Here is a 26,395-nt window from a genome sequence, read left to right as displayed (position 1 = left end):
TAATCCAAGTTTATTAAATTCATTGTTGCACATCTACAACTCAGCTTTGTACAGCACTATTACAGCTCTCCTACTCCAAGTGTATTCCATCCCTGTTCTATCACTGCATGTCCACATATCAGCATTTCACAGCACTACTACAGCTCTTTTCAGTTTTATCGTTGCACAACTACAGTACCAGATCAGCAGCTCTTGCAAATCAACTACCTTTCTAGATCTGGTAGGTTCCCACTTCTACTCTATCAGTGCTCCTGCCCTGCTACACTAGCGCCACCTGTCTAGCCAGCTCCAGGCCTGCTCATCCAGACTTAGCGGATCCTACTCACCAGGTTAGGCATCTTTCACACAGTCAGTATTTTGCACCAGTATTTGTAAGCCGAAAGCAGTAGTGAGTCCAAAACACAGAAGAGATACAAATATTTCTATTACATCTCTGTTTTGGACCCACTCCTGGTTTTGGCTTACAATTACTGATCAAATACTGATGCAAAATACAAACCAAATACTGACCGTAAGATGTAACCTGGACTACGTGCATGGACTATGGATGTAAAATGGGTATGCGTTCTGTAATGTTATTCTAATCAGATAAGATTTACCTCTGGCAGCTCTTCTATGAAGGAGTGAATGTTTGCAGCCTTTGCAGCTTGTTCTATCTCCTCCCTAGGCACATCACGAGTGTTGTCCCCATAGGCAATGTTTTCAGCAATACTGCGGTCAAACAGCACTGGCTCCTGGGACACAATTCCTATCTGATTTCTTAACCATTGAACATTCAAATTTTTGGCTTCTCCTTTGTCAAACAGCTGAAAACAAAAAATTGACATTTTAAGATTTGATAGAAAAAGTTAAGACTAATATGAGCACGCCCTTTTGTTAAAGTAAAGTTTTTTTTTTTCCCTATGAAAATATGTTTCTCTATGGCCACACTTATATAACAGTTCACGTCCAATGTTACAAAAATGTTATCATTATATAGTAAAAAGTTATGTATTTCTCTAATACACTAATACATAGCCTGTCCATCACACTGTTGTACCAGTGAGGCTGCAGGTGATGTGGTCTTAAGCTGGCCATACACATTTTTATGTATGTTGGCCAACCACAGTGATTCTAATATGTATAGGAGCCTTCTGACTCTTCCCCTCATACCAGATAATTTTGTTATATCATCTGTCCAGATCATCTATGACATATCAGCAAATAATTTTTTACTGCATTTCTCCTATACATTATTATAATGTTTGAGGTCTTACCACTGCTCCTTGGGATGGATCATAGAATCTCTGGAGAAGCTGAATAGAGGTGCTTTTTCCACATCCACTGCTACCTACAAATGCCACTGTTTGTCCTCTTGATATTGCAACCGATAGTGCTTTCAGAACAGGCACATCTGGGCGAGATGGATAATTGAAGGACACTTTGGATAATTCCGAATTTCCTTCATATTTTTCCTATTTGTAGATATTATTAATAAAAAGTTATAATGCAATATTGGAAAGATCCTCTTTAACATATATATCTATATATAGTGCAGGAATATTTAGGCAATACATGTTGTAAATGCAACAAACTCAAAGACTTGCTCCAAGGAGACACAGGCTTAATGGTTATGCAACTAGGCCTGGTTATGCAACTATGCAACAGTGGTTACTGTGAACATGAAGTTCAAATGTGTGTCCGTTTCATAAGGCAGCCTTTCACACCCTGGCCAAATTTTGTGCCAGTGGAACACAGTGTTGAGTATTAGTCTTTTACTTTAAGAGGCATACAATGTCTTCTCATGTTATCAGTGGAGGGGATATTCATTCACCTCACAGTCAAGTTCATGTGGCTGTAACTACTACTCAGACATGTGTTACTGTCTTCCTGACCAGTAGTTTCTCTTATTTGTCTATTTTTTCCCCTTGATGAGTTGCATAATGAAGCACGTAGGGGTCATTAGAACTAGAGAAAGTCAGTACTGTCTGGTTGGGTTATCTGTCCTCAGTCAGTAGCCCTGTAACCAATTAGGGTCCATTCACATGACCCAAAGTGCTCCGTGCCCGTCCTGCGGACTGCAAATTGCATTGACCTGAATGGGTCTGTAATCCGCGAGATATGGCGAAAGATAGAACATGTCCTATCTTTTGTGGCGCAGAGGCACGGACCCGAAAGCTTCCAAGGGCTTCTGATCCATGCCTCTGTTCCGCAAAAGGTAGGACGTGTCCTATCTTTTGCCATATCTTGTGGATCGCAGACCCATTCAAGTAAATGGGTCTGCATCCACACCACGGAATGCACACGGCTGGTGCCTGTCCATTGCAGACTGCAATTTGCTGTCCACAGTACAGGCATGGAGCACTTACGGTTGTGTGAATGTACCTTTAGGGTTAAAAACTGTAGGGCTTAGCATCAGGAGTATAGTATAGAAAATTATTAGAGAATGTCAACATGCACAACACATACAGTGAGAAAAAACAACATGCCAAACAACATAGGTTACACCCGACCTGCTGAAAGAGATTGACTTACTGGTTTCAGTCCATCCTTGCTGTAGCTGTCTATAGATGGTTCAGAGTTGAATAATTGAAACAAATGGGAAGCTGCAGATTTGGCTTTTGCATAATCAGGAGCAAAGGATAATGTTTGTCCTACAGTAAGAGCTCCATACGCCAGGCAAGAAAACACCCTAAAATAGAAAAAGGTTTGCACAGCTCACCCAGAGTCCACTAATGATGCACGATACTGTGGTTAAGTAGTTGTGGCAGCACGGATCACTCCCCAGATCTCGGGTGGGAAATGCTTTCAGAGCAAAAACTTTGTAAAATTCAGCGCCTTCTAAGAAAACATGACTTTTAATACATAAAGACTAAAAACTTCTTAATGGCATCCTCCAGGCTACACATTTCGCACTATGCAGTGCTTCATCACAGCTCCAGGCCTACAGGCTCTGATAAACTGCTGCATAGCGCAAAACGCGTAGCCTGGAGGACGCCATGAAGAATTATTGAAAAGTTTTGCTTTACTTAAAAGGCGCTGGGTTTTACAAAGTTAAAATGAAATATTAGAAACTGCTCTTTATTAGATTACATAAAAACGTAAGGATATATTCCTTATTAATGATGAGCGAATCCGTGGAAGTTTGGGTTCGCCAGGTTCGGCCGAAATTCAGGTCAAAGTTCGTATTCAGGACCTGAACTTGACTTGAACTCGAACCTGAATCCAAACCCCATTTAATTTGAATAGGACCTGAACTTCACTTTATTATTTTCCGAAATAACATGGTTATATCGGAAAATAACATAATACTTAAGACCGAATGCAAAAGGGAGACCTATTCCATATTGCATTCCGTCATAATAGAAGTCTATGGGCAACATAATAAATCTGCAATGTGCCCATAGACTATTATGACAGAATGCAAAATGGAATGCCTTTTTGTCGTAAGTATTATGTTATTTTCCTATATAACCATGTTATAACGGAAAATAATGAAGTAAATCATAAATTGCCTGAACCCCGAACCCGTACTTCAGTCGAATAGTCCGGGTTCAGGTCCGGGTACCCAAACTCGCAAAATTAGTTACGAACCCGAACTTTGCAGTTCGGGTTGGCTCATCCCTATTGCTTATAATAACCTGCTATATCACTTTTTGAAGGAATACCCTTGTATTGCTAACCACAGTGTGCCCTAATACAGTGCCAATCACAGCCTGCCCTACACAATGCCAGCAACATAGTAACCTATAAATGTGGGCTATTTGTTCAAAAAACGCATAATTATGCAGGTGTTGACACACAACGATGCAAATAGAAACACCTGTATTAAATACCAAAACACACTGCAACGCATGTAGAAATATATCAAAACACAGCAAACCATAAGGGGGGCCGTTCGGGGTCGCCTGTAGTAACATATACAATGTCTAATAGGGGAAAATATGCACAAATGAAATTTGGATAAAGGTTTGGGGAATATCATTATCCAAAGACAAAAGAGTGCAAATAAAGCAATATAATACAGACCCAGATCGGCAGCTCCAAAGTAGAACCACCCACCATAAAGATATTTTAATATGGGGGGCGGAGCCTGCACCGGAGCTGTATGGCAGCATGAAGTGAAGCTCTGCTGATATAGTATCCCTCACAGCCTTATTCCAGCTGCACTTAATCACCAATATGGTCAAGATCGGTGGCCCCAGACCTACTGAAGCACAAGGGCATGCCAAAGCACCGACAAGTGGCGAATCCATGGAGAAATTTATTTAAAAAGCCGCTCAGATGCATGTGGCTAAAGAAACCAAGATGGCGCCCGGAACGCCGAAAGTTGCAGGGAGCGCTACGAAACATACAACAGTAGCTGAAAAGGTAAGGGAGGTCTCCCCTGAGGCCGATACCCTGCCCATCTCCAGATCTTTCTTGAAGGATGCCTTATTAGATGCCCTGGAGCCCCTCAGATCAGATCTTACCTCTATAAAAGAGGACATGCGCCACATTGGAAGGAGGGTTGAAATGTTAGAGGATAACCAGACTGCTATTGTGACACACCAGAATGCAGTCTCCTCCACACTGACCCTGCATCAAGCGCACATGAACTCACTATATACACTCCTTGAAGACCATGAAAATAGGAGCAGACGTAATAACTTGCGGTTCAGGGGCATACCGGAGTCGATAGGCCCTGCTGAAATTCCGGAAGCCATTATGAATATATGCCTGCAACTACTTGGTCCTGATTCCGCTCACGAAATTACCATTGAGAGGGCACACAGGGCACTGCGTCCCAAACCACAGCCTGCGGACCCTCCAAGGGACGTCATTTGCAAGTTCTTGCATTACCCAGTTAAGGATGCAATTCTCAGTAAAGCGAGGAATTTTCAACAACTTGCTCTGGAGGACTGCCCCATTACCATATTTCAAGACCTGGCCCAGTCCACACTGAAAAAAAGAAGAGCACTTAAACCGCTTACTGATTGGCTTCGTGGCAAAAGAATCTTATACAAATGGCTATTTCCCTTTGGGTTATCCTTCCTATATGAAGGTCAGCGCATATCCATCTCTTCTTTCAATGATTTGCCTAAAGCATACGGTATTCTGCAAATCAACCAACTACCCATTGAGAACTGGGATCATATTCAAAGTAGTAACCCACTACCGGACCTCCCTTCTGCGGATCCCTGGGAGACACCTCGTCCCGGCAAACCCCAAAGATCCAGGAGAAGCCGACATTCAACTCCAAGACGCCTTCCACTCCATGATTCTTGAAGGACTCTAGATCCAATCCTAAGAAACGTTTCATGCTCATCAGAGATTCCTTGAGTATATGTTTCATTAGTAATTTTTTGAATGTTTACCTTGATTTGGGTCTTAACCCTTCATAACCACTCCTGAATTTGGAGTTGTGATATCGCGGTGTTAGCTGCATGTCTTTTACTAAGTGCCTAATTATTACTTATTCTGAGGGTACTAGAATAAGTCACATTACAATGTGCATATTATCCCCCCTACTCTATTCCTGGAGTAACTTTACTCTAATATTAGTGATCTACTTGCTCGATCAATATTCCAAACTGTTCTCACTGTTGTTATTATTTTATTGTTGGTTTTATGACAGGTATCATAGAAAGTCAACTCTATATCTCCAAAAGAGAGGGGGACGCTTCTGCAGCCCTGTAACTCCGCCTTGGACGGTTAAGTACAAACAAATTGCACCTACACATCTTTTTCAAAAAAATTTCAGCAGTCATTTTATCATTAGATGGCTGACCTGTGCATTGCCACCTTCAATGTTAAGGGTTTTAATGCTCCATCAAAACATAGTCAGATATTCTCCTTAGCTAAAAAAGAAAAATGCTCAGTCCTGATGCTCCAGGAGACGCATTTCAAATTTAATAAATACCCTGACCTATCTAGATCCATTTACCCACACTGGTATCACTGTGGATCAAATTCTGCGGCATCCAGAGGTGTGAGTGTGGGGTTCTTGAGGGGTCTGCCTTTCTTATATATTTCACATATTCAAGATGTTGAAGGCAGATATATACTGTTGAAGGGCAAAATAGCTAATCAGACTTATACCTTTGCAAACTTCTACGCCCCAAATGTCAAACAGATCTCATTGCTGATAGAGACACTAACTCTTTTGGAGTCATTCAGAGAGGGCGTGGTGGTGCTTGGAGGTGATCTGAATTTAGCATTAAATCCTTCTATAGACTCATCAACCCAAAAATCAACTCTATCCACTAGAGCACTGAGACAACTTAGGAATAAATTACATCAGGGAGCGGTCCACGACGTATGGCGTCTCCTTAATCCCTCCAGGCAGGACTACACCTTCTTTTCCCACCCCCACAATTCGTATCAAAGGCTCGATTACATATTTGTGTCAATAGAACACCTACATTTGTGTACGCACGCCTTCATAGGTAATATACTTTTATCTGACCATGCCCCAGTATTTATTACAATTCAAGCTCCATCACTAGAATCTAAAGCATTTAGATGGCGACTTAATGAACAGCTGATTTCATCAGAAGGAAACAAAGTGTACATCCAAAAACTTATGGAGGAATTTTTTCCCTTAATTCCCTTCCTGTCACATCCCCCCACATACTATGGGACACCCACAAGGCCTACATGAGAGGCCAATTCATTAGTATGAGGTCAAGAATCAAAAAGGAGAGGAAGAAAAAAGTAGAAGAACTCCTAGCCCAGATCCATAGATTAGAAACTGTTCATAAAAGTTCTCTATTAGACTCCCACCTCACAGATTTAAAAAACACTCTAAAGACCCTGCTCAATACAGCTTCTGCCAAGTATTATCTCCATGCGCAATACAAATACTATGCGCATGGAGATAAGGCATCCAAATTCATGATGCAACGTATTAAGCAGAGGAAATCCCATAACTATATACACAAGATTAGAACTACTAACAAGGAAGAGGTGTCTACTATCCCAGAAATAGCCAAACAATTTCAAAAGTACTACTACTACCCCCCTCCATCCCCCAAAAGAATCAGTAACCTCCTTCCTTAAGTCCCTTGCCTTACCGGTACTCTCGGATTCCCAAGTTCAAATTTTACAAGCCCCTTTTACAATGCTGGAACTTGACACAGCAATTAAACAACTTCCTACTGGGAAAAGTCCTGGGCCTGACGGCTACCCGGCTTTATATTACTGCACTTTCCATAATATATTAGGCCCATACCTTCTCTCTATATTTAATAGCTCCCTGTCTGGTGTCCCATTATCCTCAGATATAACCAGAGCACATATCACACTGATCCCTAAAGAAGGGAAGGATAGCTCCCAATGCTCTAATTATCGCCCAATCTCCCTGTTAAATCTGGATTTGAAATTATTAGTTAAGATGCTTGCAACCCGCTTGTCATCATTCCTGCCATCTCTAATCAAAGAAGACCAAGTCGGCTTCGTCCGTGGTAGGGAGGGCAGAGATAACACCGCCAACGCTATTTACCTTACAAAAAAGCTTAGACGGCCTCTAGTCCTCCTTAGCATGGACGCAGAAAAATCCTTCGACGGGGTTAGCTGGGACTATATGAGAGAAGTCCTTAAAACAATTAAATTCCCTGACCAATATATTAATGCCATCTTTTCCCTGTATACCCATGCCTCAGCTTCTATCATCATTAACGACACTCTGTCCCCCTCCTTTAACATCAGGAATGGCACCAGACAGGGATGCCCACTTTCACCCCTATTATTTGTCCTCGTAATGGAGACACTGCTCCAGGCTATTAGACTGGAGAAAGAGATAGTAGGTATAAAGATAAATCAAAATGAACATAAGGTAGCTGCTTTCGCAGACGATCTGTTAATAATGAATACCAACCCAACCAAAGCCCTACCTATGATTTATAAGATTTTAGAACAGTTTAGTTCATACTCAAACTTCAAAATTAATATGAGCAAATCCCATATTATCACTATAGACCTTCCTTCCTCAATTAGGAACTCATTAAAGGCAAACTCCCCCTTTAACTGGGACACTCCATATATTACATATCTAGGAGTCAAGATCGGGCCCGATCCATCCACTCTCTTTCGAATGAATTTTACTCCTCTCCTTCAGTCTATATCTGAACAATTAGCTGGGTTAAGGAATCCAATGTTATCATGGTTTGGTAGGAAGAATATTGTAACCTCATTGGTCTTACCAAGATTAACATACCTGCAGCAAGTACTACCGATCCCAGTCCCAAAAATATACTACATTAAACTTAAACGACAAATTAGCTAATTTATTTGGGCCGGGAAAAGGGCTCGACTAGCTCGTTCTGTTCTCTGTAAACCTAAGGCTAATGGGGGAATAGGCTTACCTGACCCGGAACTATACGGGAGAGCAGTAATGCTTTCTAGATTCGTGGATTGGATGACACACCCAAACCAGAAGCCTTGGGTGTCCATGGAACAGGATGACCTAGGTTTGTTTCCTTCAGGTCTCCTAGTGGGTGCAAAATTTTTTCCAACCCAAGATAGACCCCTCAACCCAATTGTTAAGTCGACAATTGAGACCTGAAATGGTTCCAACAATCGCAGCATGCCATACCATTACCATCTCCATTGATACAAATAAAAGACATATTAGCATATGCTCCATCTAACCTGAATGACTGTCTACCCCACTCAGTTCAAAACTCTATACTGCGCCTCTTCTCACTTTTTGACGATAATGGTGTGGTATTGGAAAGTAAAAATATTTTAAATATTTTCCCGGAATGCAAACACTTCCCTTACCTACTGTCTTTCATACGCTCCTTTATATTAAAGAATATCTCTAAGAATGACATACTACGCCCACTGACCTGGTTTGAAAGTATAATAATGGATCAATCCAAACATACTAAACTAATATCCCAAATTTATAGGAAATTAAACAATCCAATGTCAATGACTAAACCAGCATTTATTGGGCTATGGGAAAGGGACTTGGATATTAGCTTCTCTCAAACAGAGACCTCAAAACTTTTATTACTGCCCCACAAAACCTCTAGGTGCGTTCGCACCCAAGAAAACGGGTATAACATTTTAACAAGGTGGTATAGGACTCCAGATATCACTTGCCGCTATAGTCCAAATAATATAGATACGTGCTGGAGATGTAAAAAGGATAGGGGTTCAATTCTGTTCATTTCTCCATATATGGTGGGAATGCCCTCCACTTCAGGATTGGTGGAGGGAAATCTTCGCCAAAGCCAACATGATATGTAAAACGAATATCCCATTCTCTCCTCAATTAGCTCTACTAGGTCTACCGCCATCTACATCTAAACTACCACCAACCAAAGTATTCCTTACTATGTTAAGTGCAGCACATCTGTTAGTACCTACATTTTGGCTTTCTGAAGAAGTACATTCCCCCTCTCAGTGGATAGGGAAGGTCGATCAATTATGTAGGTTTGAAGAAATTGCAGCCTGGGAAAACCGTAATATACAATTATATAGGAAACAATGGAAAGATTGGCTTACATACAGGAACATAAACACCTCACTTTTCTAGCTTACATATGCCGTATCTGACTAAGTCCGCTTACTATAATTGGACTCTAACATAACCCATATAGAGTTATATTAGATGTGGATTAAATCTGTATTATCTATTGTACCATCCATCCTAAGGAACTATGTCAAACAATACCTGTCAAACCACCTGTTACCTTATGTTATTCATATGTCTTCAATCGATACCAATATGTGATTCAACATATCTAATCGTATGTAATGATTCTTATTTTCAATAAAAATTATTTGAAGAAAAAAAAAAATATATATATATTTTAATATATTTCTACATGTGTTGCAGTGTGTTCTCTTTTCACAGAGCCAGCAACAGTCTACCCTATACAGTACTAACTGGTTTGTGCCACTTCCAGTCATAGAGTGCCCCCTCATACAATGTCAAGTAGTCCCACACAGTGCAATCCAGTTCCCTTCGTCAATGCCTTGTCGTCAGCCACGCTTCTGCCACCGTGCCAGCTACAGTGTACTCTTCCTCCTCCATAAAATGCCAGCCACAGTGTATAGAGTGCTAGCCACACAGTGTGCCCTAGTATCAGCCGCAGTGCCCACATTGACAATGAGCCCACCCTCTGCTGCCAGCTAGAATGCCCCTTCCCCCACAACCAGATACAATAGTGCAAGTCTTTTTTTTACAGTCACATAATGGAAAATGGCCTTCGATATTTAATATATTTTAATTAACTGCCTTAATATTCACATACACCATTTGAAAGATGCATTTGGTTTGCTGATATAACATAGATTCTATCTTTATTTCATATTATGTCATCTGCTCCCATTTCAGTTAAACAGCAATGCAAGACAAGAATGAGATTCCTCAGCCACAGTCCTGCTATCCATCAATATAATACCCCTAGAAAAAATACTTACAGAAATACGTCCTCTGGGTTCATCCTTCCAATTTCAATCATATAACCCCCAAAACGGTAGCTTGCAGCATAGGTGAAATGTATGAAGGACTGGCTAAATGCAAAACAGATGCCATACGTCTGAGCCTTGCGCTGGGCATTCCTAAAATATAACAGGTTAAAGGCAATGTTAAAATAACATGTGTACAATAAAAGGCTAGATCGTGCATACCAGTAAACACCTACAGATATTTGTACATGACCTGATCTTCATTACGTTGTGACTGGTCATTGAAATCTGCTAACATTTAAAGTCAATGATATGTGAAATAAAGCTTGTTGCGTGTTGCTAGCATTGTGTGGAAGTTAAGCTGGCCATATACATGAAATGATTGATCGGCAAACAGCTGTTCAGTCAATCTCTATCAGACATTTATCAAGTTCCAGTATAGATTCCCTCTTTGCTGCCATAGGATGCAACAAATGTATGTTGAGGCCTCTCACGAATTTCTCGCATCCTCCAGCAGGTCGTGTGACATATCTAGTCTACAGCTGCCTACTAGCTGCCATAGGTTTCTGCATGTGAACAAAGAAAAACGTGTTGGGCCTTCTGCAACGCCCCATTTCCAGCCACATATGAAAAGTGAGGGCCAAAAAGTCACACATTTGCAACAAATACAGCATACCACAAAATGTGTGACTTTTCTATGCCAGAATTTTGGTGTAAAAGCCCTGGTAGATGCCCCCCCCCCCCCCCCCCCCAAAAAAAAAAGTATAGAGTGCTGCAGAGGCTTTCTCCCACGGGAACAAAGGATCATACATTTTGAAATCCAACATGTCTGATCCTTTTTTCCCCCACAAAATCTGCCATCTGTTTAAAAACATAAAGAAAATTGGGTTAAAGGGGATGTCCTATTAAGACAACTCATTGCCTATCCCTATTTGAGAGGAGAGTAAGTCACGCACGCATGTTCTCTGCTCCATTAAAACCGGGGGGTGTGGGCGCCCATTTTCATGATCAGTGAATGCCCAAGTGGTTGGATCTCAGCTGATCAGACACTTATCCCCTATTCTAAGAGTAGTATAGGTCAGGATATTTCGTCAAATCAAAAGTGACAGGTCGACACACCACTTTCCCCGTCCATAACCCCACCCAATCTGCCCACAACCCCTCCCAATCCCGCCAAAACCACGCCTAAATACCGCCTATTTAACACCCCTAATTCTGTTAGATCTGATATTGCGTCAGTAATTCAATTAAGTTTTAATACCTTTAAAAATAAAATGATATAAAGCTTGTATTAACCTCTTACTAAACTATTATAAATATTGACAATGTCTAATTGATCCATCTATCTTCCTAAAGTTAAAGTAGCTTTGATGATGTCACCACTAGTGTTGGGCGCGAATATTCAAATCGCAAATTTTTATCGCGAATATCGCCACTTCGAGAATTTGCGAAGATTTAGAATATAGTGCTATATATTTGCATTCATGAATATTCTCGATTTTTTTTTTTTTCATCAGTAACCTCCCTTCTTGCTTGTGGGCCAATGAGAAGGCTACAATGTCTTTGTCTGAGCTTAGCAACATTCCTAGCAACCAATAGTAAATTTGCCAACCCCTTACTATATAAGAACCTCCCCAGCAGCCATTTTCAGCAGTTTCATGGAGTTCTGAGAGAGAGAGATAGCAGTGTCATTGCTGTGCTCTGTGCTTTACTGTTTAAAGGGGTTCTGCAGTTTGTTTAAACTAATTATCTATCGTCTGGATAGATCATCAGCATCTGATTGGAGGGGGCCGACACCCGGGACCCCTGCCGATCAGCTGTTTGAGAAGGCAGCGGCGCTCCAGCAGCGCCGCGGCCTTCTGACTGTTTACCGCAGGCCCAGTGACATCACGACTAGTATCACTGGCCTGGGCGGGGCTAAGCTCCATTCAAGTGAACAGAGCGTAGCCGCGCCCAGGCCAGTTTATACTAGTCGTGACGTCACTGGGCCTGCGGTAAACAGTGAGAAGGCCGCGGCGCTGCTGGAGTGCCACTGCCTTCTCGATCAGCTAATTGGCGGGGGTCCCGGGTGTCGAACCCCCGCCGATCAGCTTAAACAAACTGCAGAACCCATTTAATTAGATTAGATAGTTAGTTAGCTCATATATATACAAACCGGATTCCAAAAAAGTTGGGACACTAAACAAATTGTGAATAAAAACTGAATGCAATGATGTGGAGATGGCAAATGTCAATATTTTATTTGTAATAGAACGTAGATGACAGATCAAACGTTTAATCCGAGTAAATGTATCATTTTAAAGGAAAATACGTTGATTCAAATTTTCACGGTGTCAACAAATCCCCAAAAAGTTGGGACAAGTAGCAATAAGAGGCTGAAAAACAGTTAATTTGAGCATAACGAAGAGCTGGAAGACCAATTAACACTAATTAGGTCAATTGGCAACATGATTGGGTATAAAATGAGCTTCTCAGAGTGGCAGTGTCTCTAAGAAGCCAAGATGGGTAGAGGATCACCAATTCCCACAATGTTGCGCAGAAAGATAGTGGAGCAATATCAGAAAGGTGTTACCCAGCGAAAAATTGCAAAGACTTTACATCTATCATCATCAACTGTGCATAACATCATCCGAAGATTCAGAGAATCTGGAACAATCTCTGTGCGTAAGGGTCAAGGCCGTAAAACCATACTGGATGCCCGTGATCTCCGGGCCCTTAAACGACACTGCACCACAAACAGGAATGCTACTGTAAAGGAAATCACAGAATGGGCTCAGGAATACTTCCAGAAACCATTGTCAGTGAACACAATCCGTTGCCAGCTGAAACTCTACAGTGCAAAGAAGAAGCCATTTCTAAGCAACATCCACAAGCTCAGGCGTTTTCACTGGGCCAGGGATCATTTAAAATGGAGTGTGGCAAAATGGAAGACTGTTCTGTGGTCAGACGAGTCACGATTCAAAGTTCTTTTTGGAAATCTGGGACGCCATGTCATCCGGACCAAAGAGGACAAGGACAACCCAAGTTGTTATCAACGCTCAGTTCAGAAGCCTGCATCTCTGATGGTATGGGGTTGCATGAGTGCGTGTGGCATGGGCAGCTTGCATGTCTGGAAAGGCACCATCAATGCAGAAAAATATATTGAGGTTCTAGAACAACATATGCTCCCATCCAGACGTCATCTCTTTCAGGGAAGACCCTGCATTTTTCAACAAGATAATGCCAGACCACATTCTGCATCAATCACAACATCATGGCTGCGTAGGAGAAGGATCCGGGTACTGAAATGGCCAGTCTGCAGTCCAGCTCTTTCACCTATAGAGAACATTTGGTGCATCATAAAGAGCAAGGTGCCACAAAGAAGGTCCAAGACGATTGAACAGTTAGAGGCCTGTATTAGACAAGAATGGGAGAGCATTCCTATTTCTAAACTTGAGAAACTGGTCTCCTCGGTCCCCAGACGTCTGTTGAGTGTTGTAAGAAGAAGGGGAGATGCCACACAGTGGTGAAAATGGCCTTGTCCCAACTTTTTGGGGATTTGTTGACACCATGAAATTCTGATTCAACATATTTTTCCCTTAAAATGGTACATTTTCTCAGTTTAAACTTTTGTTCCGTGATTTATGTTCTATTCTGAATAAAATATTAGAAGTTGGCACCTCCACATCATTGCATTCAGTTTTTATTCACAATTTGTATAGTGTCCCAACTTTTTTGGAATCCGGTTTGTAATACAGATAGATAGTGGGAGATTACCTAGTGATATTAGTCAGTGTAGGTTACCTAGTGATATGGTGTAGCTGATAGGTTCTGCTGTCCATACATACATGCTACAGACATAGCGCTGTAATGTCACAACAATACTTAGTGCACCAATCAGTAATATGTAGTCAGGCCTGCTAAAATGTGAAGTTGCACGTATTCCTCCAAAATATGCGCATCATTAATTGCCGATTTGCGCAATCGCGAATATATTGGAGCACTCTATCTGCACATAAAGCTATTGTAATGTTCTTCCGTGCCAATCATTTTCTCCAGTCTCAGGAAACTTCTAGCAGCTTGAAAAATGTAGCAAGAGTGTAGATTTTCGCAATTAAGAAAATTATTGCGAATTCGCAAATATTCGCCCAAATATTGCGAATTTGAATATTGCCCCTGCCGCTCATCACTAGTCTCTGCAGGTCCTGGAAGGGGAACTGCCGCAGTCCCTTTGTTAGTGGACCTGGGGAACTGCCGCAGTCCCTTTGTTAGATCCTGCAGGACCTGCGATGTTGTAAATTTGCTTTAATTATATACGATCATGTTTAATAAAATCAAAGGCATACGGGATTTAAGCAAAATATTTGATCACCGCATCTAACACAGATATGTATCATTTATAAATATTAACAATAGCTAATTGCGGCAACCAACTTTCCCGGGTGCCGATAAAATGTATCTATCTTCTAATACACTGTCTGTCCAACAATTTGTACAAACACCTACCAAATTTAGAAGTCCACACTGTTTATAGATGTGTTACTACGAGAAGCTGTGACAATAGCAAAAAGCCATATAATAGATAAATAATCTATCTATATACCCAATTTATCTTTCTATATACCTGTTATTTGATCTAGTTACCTAAATATCTAGCCCAAATCTATCATTTAATAGATAAATATTAGATTTATTATCTATCTATCTATCTATCTATCTATCTATCCATTTATATATATATATATATATATATATATATATATATGCCCATTTATCTTTCTATATACCTGTTATGTATCTAGTTACCTATCTATCTAGCCCAAATCTATCATTTAATAGATAAGCATTTTATCTATTATCTATTAAGCTAACTTTCTATCTATCTTCTAATATCTATCAATCAATCTATCTATCCATTTATCTTTCTATATACCTGTGTTTTATCTAATATCTATCTATCTATCTATCTATCTATCTATCTATCTATCACATATCTATCTATCTATCTATCTATCTATCTATCTATCACATATCTATCTATCTATCTATCACATATCAATCTATCTATTTATCCAGCAGCTATCTATCTATCTATCTATCTATCTATCTATCTATCTATTTATCTATTATCTATAAAATAATACTCTAAAATTTGTATCTATTATATAGCTATCTATCTGCTATCTATCTGCTAACTATCTATCTATCTATCTATCTATCTATCTATCTATCTATCATCCTGCTTAATAAAATAATACTATAAATATTTTATCTCAAAAAGCAGCAGATCCAGCATCCCATAAAAATAATTCCTTATTTATAGCAGATAAAATCCAAAATCAGTGTAGTCTACGCGTTTCGGACCCTAGACGTGTTGGTCCTTCATCATGACATATTAAAACTAAGGGTACTTTCACACTAGCGTTTTTCTTTTCCGGCGCTGAGTTCCGTCCTAGGGGCTCAAATCCAGAAAATAACTGATCAGTTTTATCCTAATGCATTCTGAATGGAGAGTAATCCGTTCAGGATGCATCAGGATGTCTTCAGTTCAGTTTTTGACTGATCAGGCTTTTCAGAAAACCGTAGCATGTTGTATTTTTACCTCCGGCCAAAAATCCTGAACACTTTGACTGAACGCCGGATCAGGCCTTTTTCCCATTGACTTGTATTAACGCCGGATCCGGCGTCGTGTGTTCAGTCAAATGGCGGATCCGTTTTTTCCAATGCGTTTTTCATTGTGATCAAAACCCTGATCAGGATTAAAATGTAATCCGTTTTCACACGTTTTTACGGATCCGACGGGCAGTTCCAGTGTCGGAATTGAACGCCGGATTTAAAAAACGCTAGTGTGAAAGTAGCCTAAGGCAAATCCACTTCTTATAGACCAGGGCATGATCACATATAATTAAATAATCCCCAACACCTGTTCTTCCAACAAAGGAAAAAACAGTGCTGAAAACAGGGGTGGAATAAAAATGTAAAAAAGGCATTGCAATGATCCAAAAGGGATCCAAGTCTCATAAAAACATCCATTTATACTGAAAAACTAGATCATATTTTCTATTAAGACTCCGTTTAGATTTTTTGATATACTGTATAGCAAAAAGAATTTGAGATCTAAGGTATTATGGAGTCCACAGCATTGAGGTCCATGGAGGAATGTGAGGACCAAATGAAAAAAATTGACAGTATATTTAATACATCGGACCCAAAGACACAGGAAACCTTGGATCTCAAAATCTAAACTAAAACTTAACTAAAGAACTGAGCATGTTGTGGGATCTTACATCCCTAAAGAAATGTGTGGATAAAAATATGTTCCCACGGGGATTAAGACGGAGAAAGAAACCGACCACTGTGTATTCAGACGTTTTTCTTGTTCAATGGAAAGAGACTTTATCTCATTGTTCATTTAAATTGATGCAACTCATAATTGAACATGAGGAACAAGCTCTAAAAGACTTGTACGTTGAGATAAAAACTATACAAGAGAGCCTACAAGGCCATGCACAGACAACACTGTTTACTACACTGGATGATAAGCTCAAAGAGAACCTTAATAAATTATTAAGGGACTTATCCAGTTCAAACAAAATAATTATTACAGAGATCTTATGGATTATAATACAAATACAGTGTACTCATGGCCATGCACAAAGGCGACAACTCTGCGTTCGATCAGGAAAAAATCTGCGCCTCTGGAGTATCATTCAGTTCAACTGAGTTGGACTCCACTGACTCAGCCCCTGAAACAGGTAAATCTCCATTACCTTTGGCTAGTGGTCCTGGTGAAACATCCACTGGCCAGGAAACATGTGGGAGGAAGCAATCAGTAAAAAATGGCGGGGATGAAGCACCACAAGAGGTCACAGATACCCGTCCCCCCGCAAATGGACACTGAGGACGTACAGGTAATCAATCTCTCCTCCATGATATTGTCTACGGTGCAAGAGACTCTCTTGAAAAAGGGACTATCATTTTCGCCAGCTTGCCATTTTGATTTGTATCGCATTATTATTGACGTTAATCGCCTTGCTAGGAATTTTACTCTTAAAAATCATTTTGCTAATATAGATATATGTGGTGATGCATAGGCTGTTGCAGGCTGTCAGCAAGTAGCATCTGCTAAGATGGGCGTTCCACGGGGGGCTACGGCAGCAATTGATTTTGATTTTTTTGATTTGGCACATGTTGTTTCTCTCCAGGAGATGTGTCAAGAGCCGGCGGATGATACTCAGGTGAACACCTCTGGGTCCTTTAGAACCTCCAACAGGGATTTTTATCCTGTTCAGTCTTGATCACGGGCTCTTGACAGCTTCCAGGATTTAATGGAGAAGGATCTATGTTTATTAAATGATGAGGTAAAATTCTGAAACGTCAAAAATAATATGTCCAGAGATGAATATGTTGTGTTCCAGGCACTTGCTGGTATGCAGAATGTGGTTATCAAGGAAGCTGATAAGGGGGATCTGTTCACTTATTAGATAGTGAGGTATATAAAATGCAGATAATCAATATGCTAAGCGATTCGCTCCCCCTTTATCAGGAAAAGCTGATGGTCATTCTACAAGAGGATTTTGCTTTAGGTATCCTCAGCAAAAAAGAAATTGACTACATTTTTGTGGTTCATGTGGTCACTCCTATTTTTTATGTGTTACCTAAAATCCATAAGGAGGGCTTTCCACCATTTTCTTAGACCCATTGTTGCAGGCATTGGTTCCTACTTTGAAAGATTTCGGGGTTGACTCCCTTTTACAACCATAAGTCCCACTATCCAGGCTATTTAAAAGACACATGTATGGTTTTACAAAACTTTGAAGATTTTAAATGGCAGAAAAACTATACTTTGGTTACTGCTCATGTAGTCTCTTTATATACGAATATTCCCCACCAGCTTGGCATTAAGGCTCTGTGATGGTATTTGGCAACCTATAGCAACTACACGATGGTTCTCCAGGATTTTTTGTGTTTTTCAATTGACCTTTTTATTAAGACATAATTTTCTTATGTTTTATGGGGATTTCTTTCTCCAGATCTCTGGCGTTTCTATGGGTGCCAAATTTTCATCGTCGATTGCCAACATTTTCATGGCGTGGTGGGCATAATCGTTCAGGGAATAAACCTTTGCTGTAACTACATGAATGTCAGCCAGACAATACTTCTACAGCAAATGGCATTTATTATAAGATACAACAATACATGAATTGTAACGCTGAGTATGCCGTTTATGTCATTACTTGCAAAGATTACTTGCTGCAATATGTAAGTTGTACCAATAAACAGATTAAGGCCAGAATTAGGAAAAACTTGTCTGACATCCCACGGAACACGAAATGTTTCAGCGGCCACTTTCCACTTTGCTACTGTTCACAAAGGCAGTATTACTGCGTTTCTAGTGCAGGGGGTGGAAAGGGTTTCTTTACCTATTAGATGGGGCCACCACAGACAGAAGCTCCAAAGTAGGGAAGCTTTCTGGATGTTTAGATTAGGGACTTGTGTTCCAGGTGGTCCGAATAGAAATATGATCTAGTTCTTCAGTATAAATGAATGTTTTTATGAAACTTGGATCCCTTCCGGATCATTGCAATCCCTTTTTTTTATTTTTTATGCCACCCCTGTTTTCAGCACAGTTTTTTCCTTTGTTGGAGGAACAGCTGTTGGGAATTATTTGATTATACAGTGGATATAAAAAGTCTACACACCCCTGTTAAAATGTCAGGTTTCGGTGCTGTAAAAAAATGAGACAAAGATACATCATTTCAGAACTTTTTCCACCTTTAATGTGACCTATAAACTGTACCACTCAATTGAAAAACAAACTGAAATCTTTTAGGTGGAGGGAAGAAAACAAAAAAAAACTAAAATAATGTGGTTGCATAAGTATAACCTCTTATAACTGGGGCTGTAGCTGTGTTCAGAATTAAGCAATAACATTCAAAATCATGTTAAATAGGAGTCAGCATACACCTGCCATCATTTAAAGTACCTCTGATTAACCCGAAATAAAGTTCTAGTTGGTCTTTCCTGAAATTTTCTTAGTCGCATCCCACAGCAAAAGCTATGGTCCACAGAGAGCTTCCAAAGCATCAGAGGGTTCTCCTTGTTAAAAGGTATCAGTCAGGAGAAGGGTACAAAAGAATTTCCAAGGCATTAGATATACCATGGAACACAGTGACGACTTTCATCATCAAGTGGAGAAAATATGGCACAACAGTGACATTACTAAGAACTGGACGTCCCTCCAAAATTGATGAAAAGACGAGAAGAAAACTGGTCTGGGAGGCTACCAAGAGGCCTACAGCAACATTAAAGTAGCTGCAGGAATATCTGGCAAGTATTGGCTGTGTGGTACATGTGACAACAATCTCCGATATTCTTCATATGTCTGGGCTATGGGGTAGAGTGGCAAGACGAAAGCCTTTTCTTACGAAGAAAAACATCCAAGCCAGGCTACATTTTTCAAAAACACATCTGAAGTCTCCCAAAAGCATGTGGGAAAAGGTGTTATGATCTGATGAAACAAAGGTTAAACTTTTTGGCCATAATTCCAAAAGATAAGCTTGGCCCAAAAACAACACTGCACATCACCAAAAGAACACCATACCCACAGTGAAGTATGGTGTTGGCAGCATCATGCCAAGGGGCTGTTTTTCTTCAGTTGGAACTGGGGCCTTAGTTAAGCTAGAGGGAATTATGAACAGTTCCAAATACCAGTCAATATAGGCACAAAACTTTCAGGCTTCTGCTAGAAAGCTGAACATGAAGAGGAACTTCCTCTTTCAGCATGACAACGACCCAAAGCATACATCCAAATCAACAAAGGAATGGCTTCACCAGAAGAAGATTAAAGTTTTAGAATGGCCCAGCCAGAGCCCAGACCTGAATCCAATTAAAAATCTGTGGGGTGATCTGAAGAGGGCTGTGCACAGGAGATGCCCTCGCAATCTGACAGATTTGGAGTGTTTTTGCAAAGAAGAGTGGGCAAATCTTGCCAAGTCAAAATGTGCCATGCTGATAGACTCATACCCAAAAAGACTGAGTGCTGTAATAAAATCAAAAGGCGCTTCAACAAAGTATTAGTTTATGGGTGTGCACACTTATGCAACCATATTATTTTGTTTTATATTTTTTCTTCCCTCTACCTAAAAGATTTCAGTTTGTTTTTCAATTGAGTTGTACAGTTTATAGGTCACAGGTGTAGGTGGAAAAAGTTCTGAAATGATTTATCTTTTTACAGCACAGAAACCTGACATTTTAACAGGGGTGTGTAGAGTTTTTATATCCACTGTATGTGATCATGCCCTGGTCTATAAGAAGTGGATTTGCTTTAGTATTAATATGTCATGATGACGGACCAACATCTCTAGGGCCTGAAACACATAGACCACACTGATGTTTGGATTTTGTCTGCTATAAATAAATAATTATTTTTATGGGAAGCTGGATCTGCTGCTTTTTGGGATTTGTCTGACCTTGTCCAGGTCTTTCATCTGTGCTTCCCTTAACAGACTACACAGGTGAGCGCTGAAGTGTTTGCTTTGTCTTTGAAGTATAAATATTTTATCTATCTATATATCTAGATGTTATCTATTTAGCTACCTATTATCTATCTAGCTATCTATTATCATGTTTAGTAAAATAATATTATAAATATTGTATCTATTATCTATCAATTTATTTATCTATCTATTTATCTATCAAATAATACTATAAATATTTTATCTATTATATAGCTATCTATCTGTTATCTATCTATTAGCTATCTATAATCCTGTTTTTTTTTTTTTTTTTTTTTTTTTTTTATTTGTATTTTTATTTTACAGACAATATAAAAGCAAATTTCCAATCAGATATACTATAATAGCGCACATTAGACAGTGTATCGTCTCCATGCCATATATCGGACACATACAACAAAACAATCTGTGACCAGAGGAGTCAGCTCTAATACCAGTACATAGGCATGGGATCCACAACCCAAAAAAAAAACACACAAGAATAAAAATAAAAAAACCATAAACCCAACCCCCCTCCGCCCCGCCCCCTCACCCCCCACCCGTTTCCACCCGGCTTGGTGCGGCCGCCGCGAGGGGCGGCGGAGTATTCCTGCCCCCCTCATAAGGATTTTCATTAGAGCCTTTACAATTTCACACGTATTCTGGCGTGGGCTGTGTTGATAGAGTTTATCTAGGAATATATAATGGTTTGTTGGGGTATATCAGTGGTCTCCCCAGTTACTAGCCATCAATTCTGCTCTGGGGTATTACGGCTGGCTATTTCCCTTCTCTATGGGCCCATTCCGGTAGCGTCGTTTAATCCACGTCGTTTCATGCCCTCAAAATGTGTTATTCGCGTCATTAAACTTTGCCAATCATTGATTGTTGGGGGTCTATCTTTCACCCACTGTCTCAAGATTATCACTTTGGCCAAAAGAAACCCCTTTAACCAGTATACCTGTTCATTTTTAGTGGTTTTGTTTTTATACTCAGGAGGAAGCAATCCAAGAACTGCTACTTGAATAGTCATGGGAGGACTGTTCCTGCTGTTTGCCACCATTGTCTGAAATATGCAGCCCCAGAAAGTCCTAATAGCTGGACAGTCCCACAGCATATGTACAAGCCCTGCGGCTACACAAGAACATTTAAGGCAGCTAAATTCTTGACCCTTGTTAGTGTACATTTTAGTCAACAGGCTCGGAGTAACATATAAGCGATGTATTATTTTGAATTGTATCAATCGGTGTTGTCGTGAAAGAGAGGCCTTCTTTATATTTTGATATATTTCCTGCCATTGTGAGGGGTTACATTCCCCAATATCTGTCTTCCATTTATCCACACTTTAAATTTAGTGATAGTGCTTATTTCCTCGATGAATCTCCTATATATTAGTGAAATCTTAACTTTATTCCCTACTATGTTATAACAAAAGGATAAGAACCCCGGAGTAACTTTTATCAAGGGTGTTTTTTTGAGAGTGTATGATAGTGCATGTTGTAGTTGACAATATCTATAGTGCTCTAGTGCAGTTATTGGTGCTTGTTTTATCAATTCCCGTATTGATTTACTATTCCCTTTTGTGTATATATGTGAAAATAATGAAATACCTTTTCGAGTCCAGAATTCGTTTTCGTTAAGTGTCAAAAATTCAGTTAGGGCAGGGTTGTCCCATAAGGGGGAGAAATCCAGAATTTGAGGGGCATGGATCAGTATCTTAATTTTATTCCAAACTTTCTGTAGCGCGGCTCCGATGGGGCAAAAGTAATCTGTACGTTGAAACATTCCGGATTCCAATATACTAAAAATGTTATTGGAGTGTAGTGGGCGTTGACCTAGGATATGTGATATTAATACACCATCCCCGACATTGACGCACCATTGTAATTGTGCACAGAGATAATAGATTTGAAAATGGGGCAGGCCTAGGCCCCCGTTACTTACGGCCATTCGCAGGTATTGTAGTTTGATGCGGACCCTTTTTCTGCCCCATATCAGATCATTTATCAAGCGGTCAATCAGATTGAAGACGCTATCCTCAATCCAAGTGGGGCAGGAGCTGACCGTATACAATATCCAGGGTAACAAAACCATTTTAATCAACGCAATCCTATTGATCTGCGAAAGTGGGAGTTTCTGCCACACTCTTATTTTGTCTTTTATTCTCCCCACTAAAGGGGAAATATTTAACTGATTATATTCCCTGATATTATTGCTGATTTTTATCCCGAGATAATCTAAATGATCTGTCGGGGGAATAATTCTGATCCTAAGATCGTTAGGGGGGGGCATCCGGTTCAGGGGGAAGAGTACAGACTTAGACCAGTTTATCTCATACCCAGCAATTCTGCCGAATTCCTCTGTTATCCGCATAACATTGGGGACGCTTCTCCAACCGTCATTCAGGTAGAGTAAGACGTCATCTGCATATAAGCAAATCTTATCGTCTGTCCCTCTCCCCCCGAAGCCGGATATGCCAGGTTCAGTCCGTATCCTGCAGGCAAGGGGTTCCATAAAGATTGCGAAGAGGAGAGGAGAAAGGGGGCAGCCCTGACGTGTTCCCCGCTTTAGGGAAACAGCAGGGGTAAGCACCTCATTGACTTTAATTCTAGCAGTTGTTTCACTATATAGCAGTTTAACCCATCCAATAAATTCCTGGCCCAGATTCATCCTATACATAACCCGCCAGAGGAAGGGCCACTCGACACGATCGAACGCTTTAGCGGCGTCCAATGATAGTATCGAGCGGTCCTCCCCTCCGCCAATCTGGATATTAAGAAAGGTCCGCCGTATATTGGTCTGTATCTGTCGCCCAGGAATGAACCCTGTCTGGTCCACATGTATCAGGCGCGCTATTACTTTTTTTAAGCGATTGGAAAGGACTTTTGCAATTATTTTATAATCTGCATTGAGCAGTGATATTGGGCGATAGTCCTCAACTTTATTTCCCAGTTTCCCCTTTTTAAGGATCAATGTAACCGTTGCTTCGGCCAGAGACGGGGGCAGCTTTCCGCGTTTACTAGACTCATTTAGAACAAGCAACAGTCCGGGCAAGAGTATCTCCGCATGGCGCTTATAGATGCCAAATGGAAGTCCATCCGGACCCGGCGCAGAAGAACCCCGAGTCCCCTGCAGGGCCGTTTGTAATTCCTCCAATAAGATGGGGGCACACAAAGAGGCGGAATCGGAGACCGAGAGCGCCGGGATCCTGACTTGTTCCAAAAAGGCATCTATTTCGGTCACTATATCTACCGCCTCAGATCGATATAAATTATCAAAGTGATTAAAAAACTCTGCTACCATCTCCATTCCTCTTTCCAATCTACGCCCATCCCCCGTCAGTATCTGTCTAATTCTTTGGGGGGGTTTTTGATTTGCTATAATAGAAACCAATAGCTTACTCGGGGTACCCGCCTCGCAGAAATCTTTATAGCCCATGAAAAATAGTTGATTCTGTGCTTTTTCCTTCATAAAGGTAATGTAATGATCTTTGGCAGATTTTAGCTTAGTACGCGTATTCATATCATTTCGTACTCGGATACAGCCCTCCAGATATGCAATATTTGCCTCCAGCTTTTTTTGTTCGGCAGAGAAATCATTTTTTTTCGTTTTTATTCTAGAAAAATACAGCCCACGCATAAATGCCTTCATGGCATCCCAAACAAAATGAATGTGAGCTGTACCGATATTCTCTTGCCAAAATTGTGAGAGTTCTTTATCTATCCCAGCGGAATCATTTAATATAGTTAGCCAGTGTTCGTTCAATCTGAACGATCTGCTGATCCCGGTTTTTTGTCCGGTCTTCATCACCAGTAAGATCGGTGAATGGTCGGATATGCCATGGGTCTCGTATGTCATTTTTGAGATAGATTCAAGCATCTGCTCATTGGCCAAGGCCATATCGATCCTAGACATAGCGCTATACGCTTTGCTAAAGCAGGAGAACACCTGTTTGTTGCCGTAAAGCCATCGCCAGACGTCGGTTAAACCCATCTCCTCACAGAACCCGCGAAGTAGAACATATTTATCCTGCGCACTTTTCCGGGCGGTTGAAAATCTATCCAGCGCCGGGTCGAGCACGCAGTTAAAGTCACCACATATTAATATCGGAGAGCGCTCTCTATTATGTATAAAGAGTGCCAGCTGCTTTAAAACTGTCATTGTGAACGGTGGGGGAATATACAAGAAAGCAAGGACGCACCTACTACCATTCCATTGGGCGAAGAGGAAGATATATCTCCCATCTCTATCAATCGACTGGTCTAGCAGGATAAAGTCGATGCTATGGTGTATATACACACTGATCCCTCGGGAATATGCCGAGAGACCAGAGTGAAATTGATGTCCAGCCCATCTCTTTATTAAATACTCAGGGATATTCGGTGTGGCATGCGTTTCTAATAGAGCAACTATTGCGGGGAGGTGTCGAGTAATTAAATCAAAGACCACTACCCTTTTCATTCTATCAGCCAGTCCACGCACATTCCATATCATGACTCTATTACTAGTCATCATGAATTATGGAGGAGGCGTCCGTCACCCCCCAAAGGCAGCCGCAACCAAGCCGGGGTCCCCCCCCACCCATTATCCACCCACACCCATTGATACCCACCCCCCATCAACCCCCTTACTGGTTCACTGATGCGAAGCATCGTTGTCAACCTCTTACATTTCGCCCATCCGTCCATGGGCCGCCCACCGCTATTACCCCACCCCTAGGTTGAGGGGCGTTGCTGCCACATCAACCGAGGTCCGGCGTCTAAACCCTGACAGAGTCAAGCCATTCAACGGTTTCTCTGGGGGAGTGAAAAAACATTACGGTGTCTCTATACACCACTCTTAACTTAGCGGGGTAAAGCATTGAATATTTAATATTCCCCTCACGTAATCTTTTCTTAATGTCAAAATATTCCCTACGCTTGCTTTGGGTGTCCCTAGAAAAGTCGGGGTATATCTGTATCGAATGTCCGTCAAGTGTAGTGTCAGCTAGATCTCTCTTCCGTCGGAGCACCCAGTCTCTATCACTAGAGGAGAGTATCCTAATTAGGATGGCTCGGGGGGGGCTACCCGGCGGCATCTTTTTTACAGGGATTCTATGGGCTCTCTCCACACATAGTGCGGGAGTATCTCCACCAGAACCAAGCATTTCAATTAACCATTTTTGAATAAACGCCACGGGGTTGCCCCCCTCTACCCCCTCAGGGAGGCCGACTATTCTCAGATTGTTACGTCGTGCCCTGTCCTCCATATCAGTTAGTCTTGCATTAATACGTTTATTTTCCTTATCCAATTCTACAATTTTTTTTCCCATCTGTAACTGTTCTGTTTGAACCTTAGTTAACCCGGTTTCAACAAGTGCGATGCTGGCCCTAATTTGGTTCATATCTTCTCTAATAAGAGTAAGATCCGTCTGCAGTGTCTGTACGGTGATGGAGACATCTAAAACTGATTGATTGGTGGTCTGTACCACCGATAATATGTCCGTTAATTTGTTCTCGATATTATCAAATCTCGTGTGTTGCTCAGTCTGAATAGATGGA

The 26,395-nt window shown here is 40.9% G+C and overlaps 1 protein-coding gene across 4 annotated transcripts in view; it reads right to left on the bottom strand.

The window, feature by feature from the left end:
* Positions 1 to 26,395, bottom strand: part of LOC122937713 (ATP-binding cassette sub-family B member 5-like) — a 383,155-nt gene that overhangs the window by 248,832 nt on the left and 107,928 nt on the right. For 3 of the 4 annotated variants that reach the window (XM_044292696.1, XM_044292699.1, XM_044292702.1), the window contains 4 exons: positions 10,396 to 10,536; positions 2,515 to 2,671; positions 1,257 to 1,454; positions 600 to 806 (listed from right to left, as the gene is read on the bottom strand). The exons of the other annotated variant lie outside the window; for it this stretch is intronic. In XM_044292696.1, coding sequence (XP_044148631.1) covers positions 600 to 806; positions 1,257 to 1,454; positions 2,515 to 2,671; positions 10,396 to 10,536 — 703 coding nt within the window. The remainder of the gene's footprint in view (positions 1 to 599; positions 807 to 1,256; positions 1,455 to 2,514; positions 2,672 to 10,395; positions 10,537 to 26,395) is intronic. 4 annotated transcript variants of the gene reach the window in all.

This window comes from Bufo gargarizans, chromosome 5 (assembly GCF_014858855.1).
Source record: "Bufo gargarizans isolate SCDJY-AF-19 chromosome 5, ASM1485885v1, whole genome shotgun sequence".
NCBI lineage: Eukaryota > Metazoa > Chordata > Amphibia > Anura > Bufonidae > Bufo > Bufo gargarizans.
Note: the sequence above shows the minus strand (reverse complement) of the source record. Positions and strands in the feature narration are given on the sequence as shown.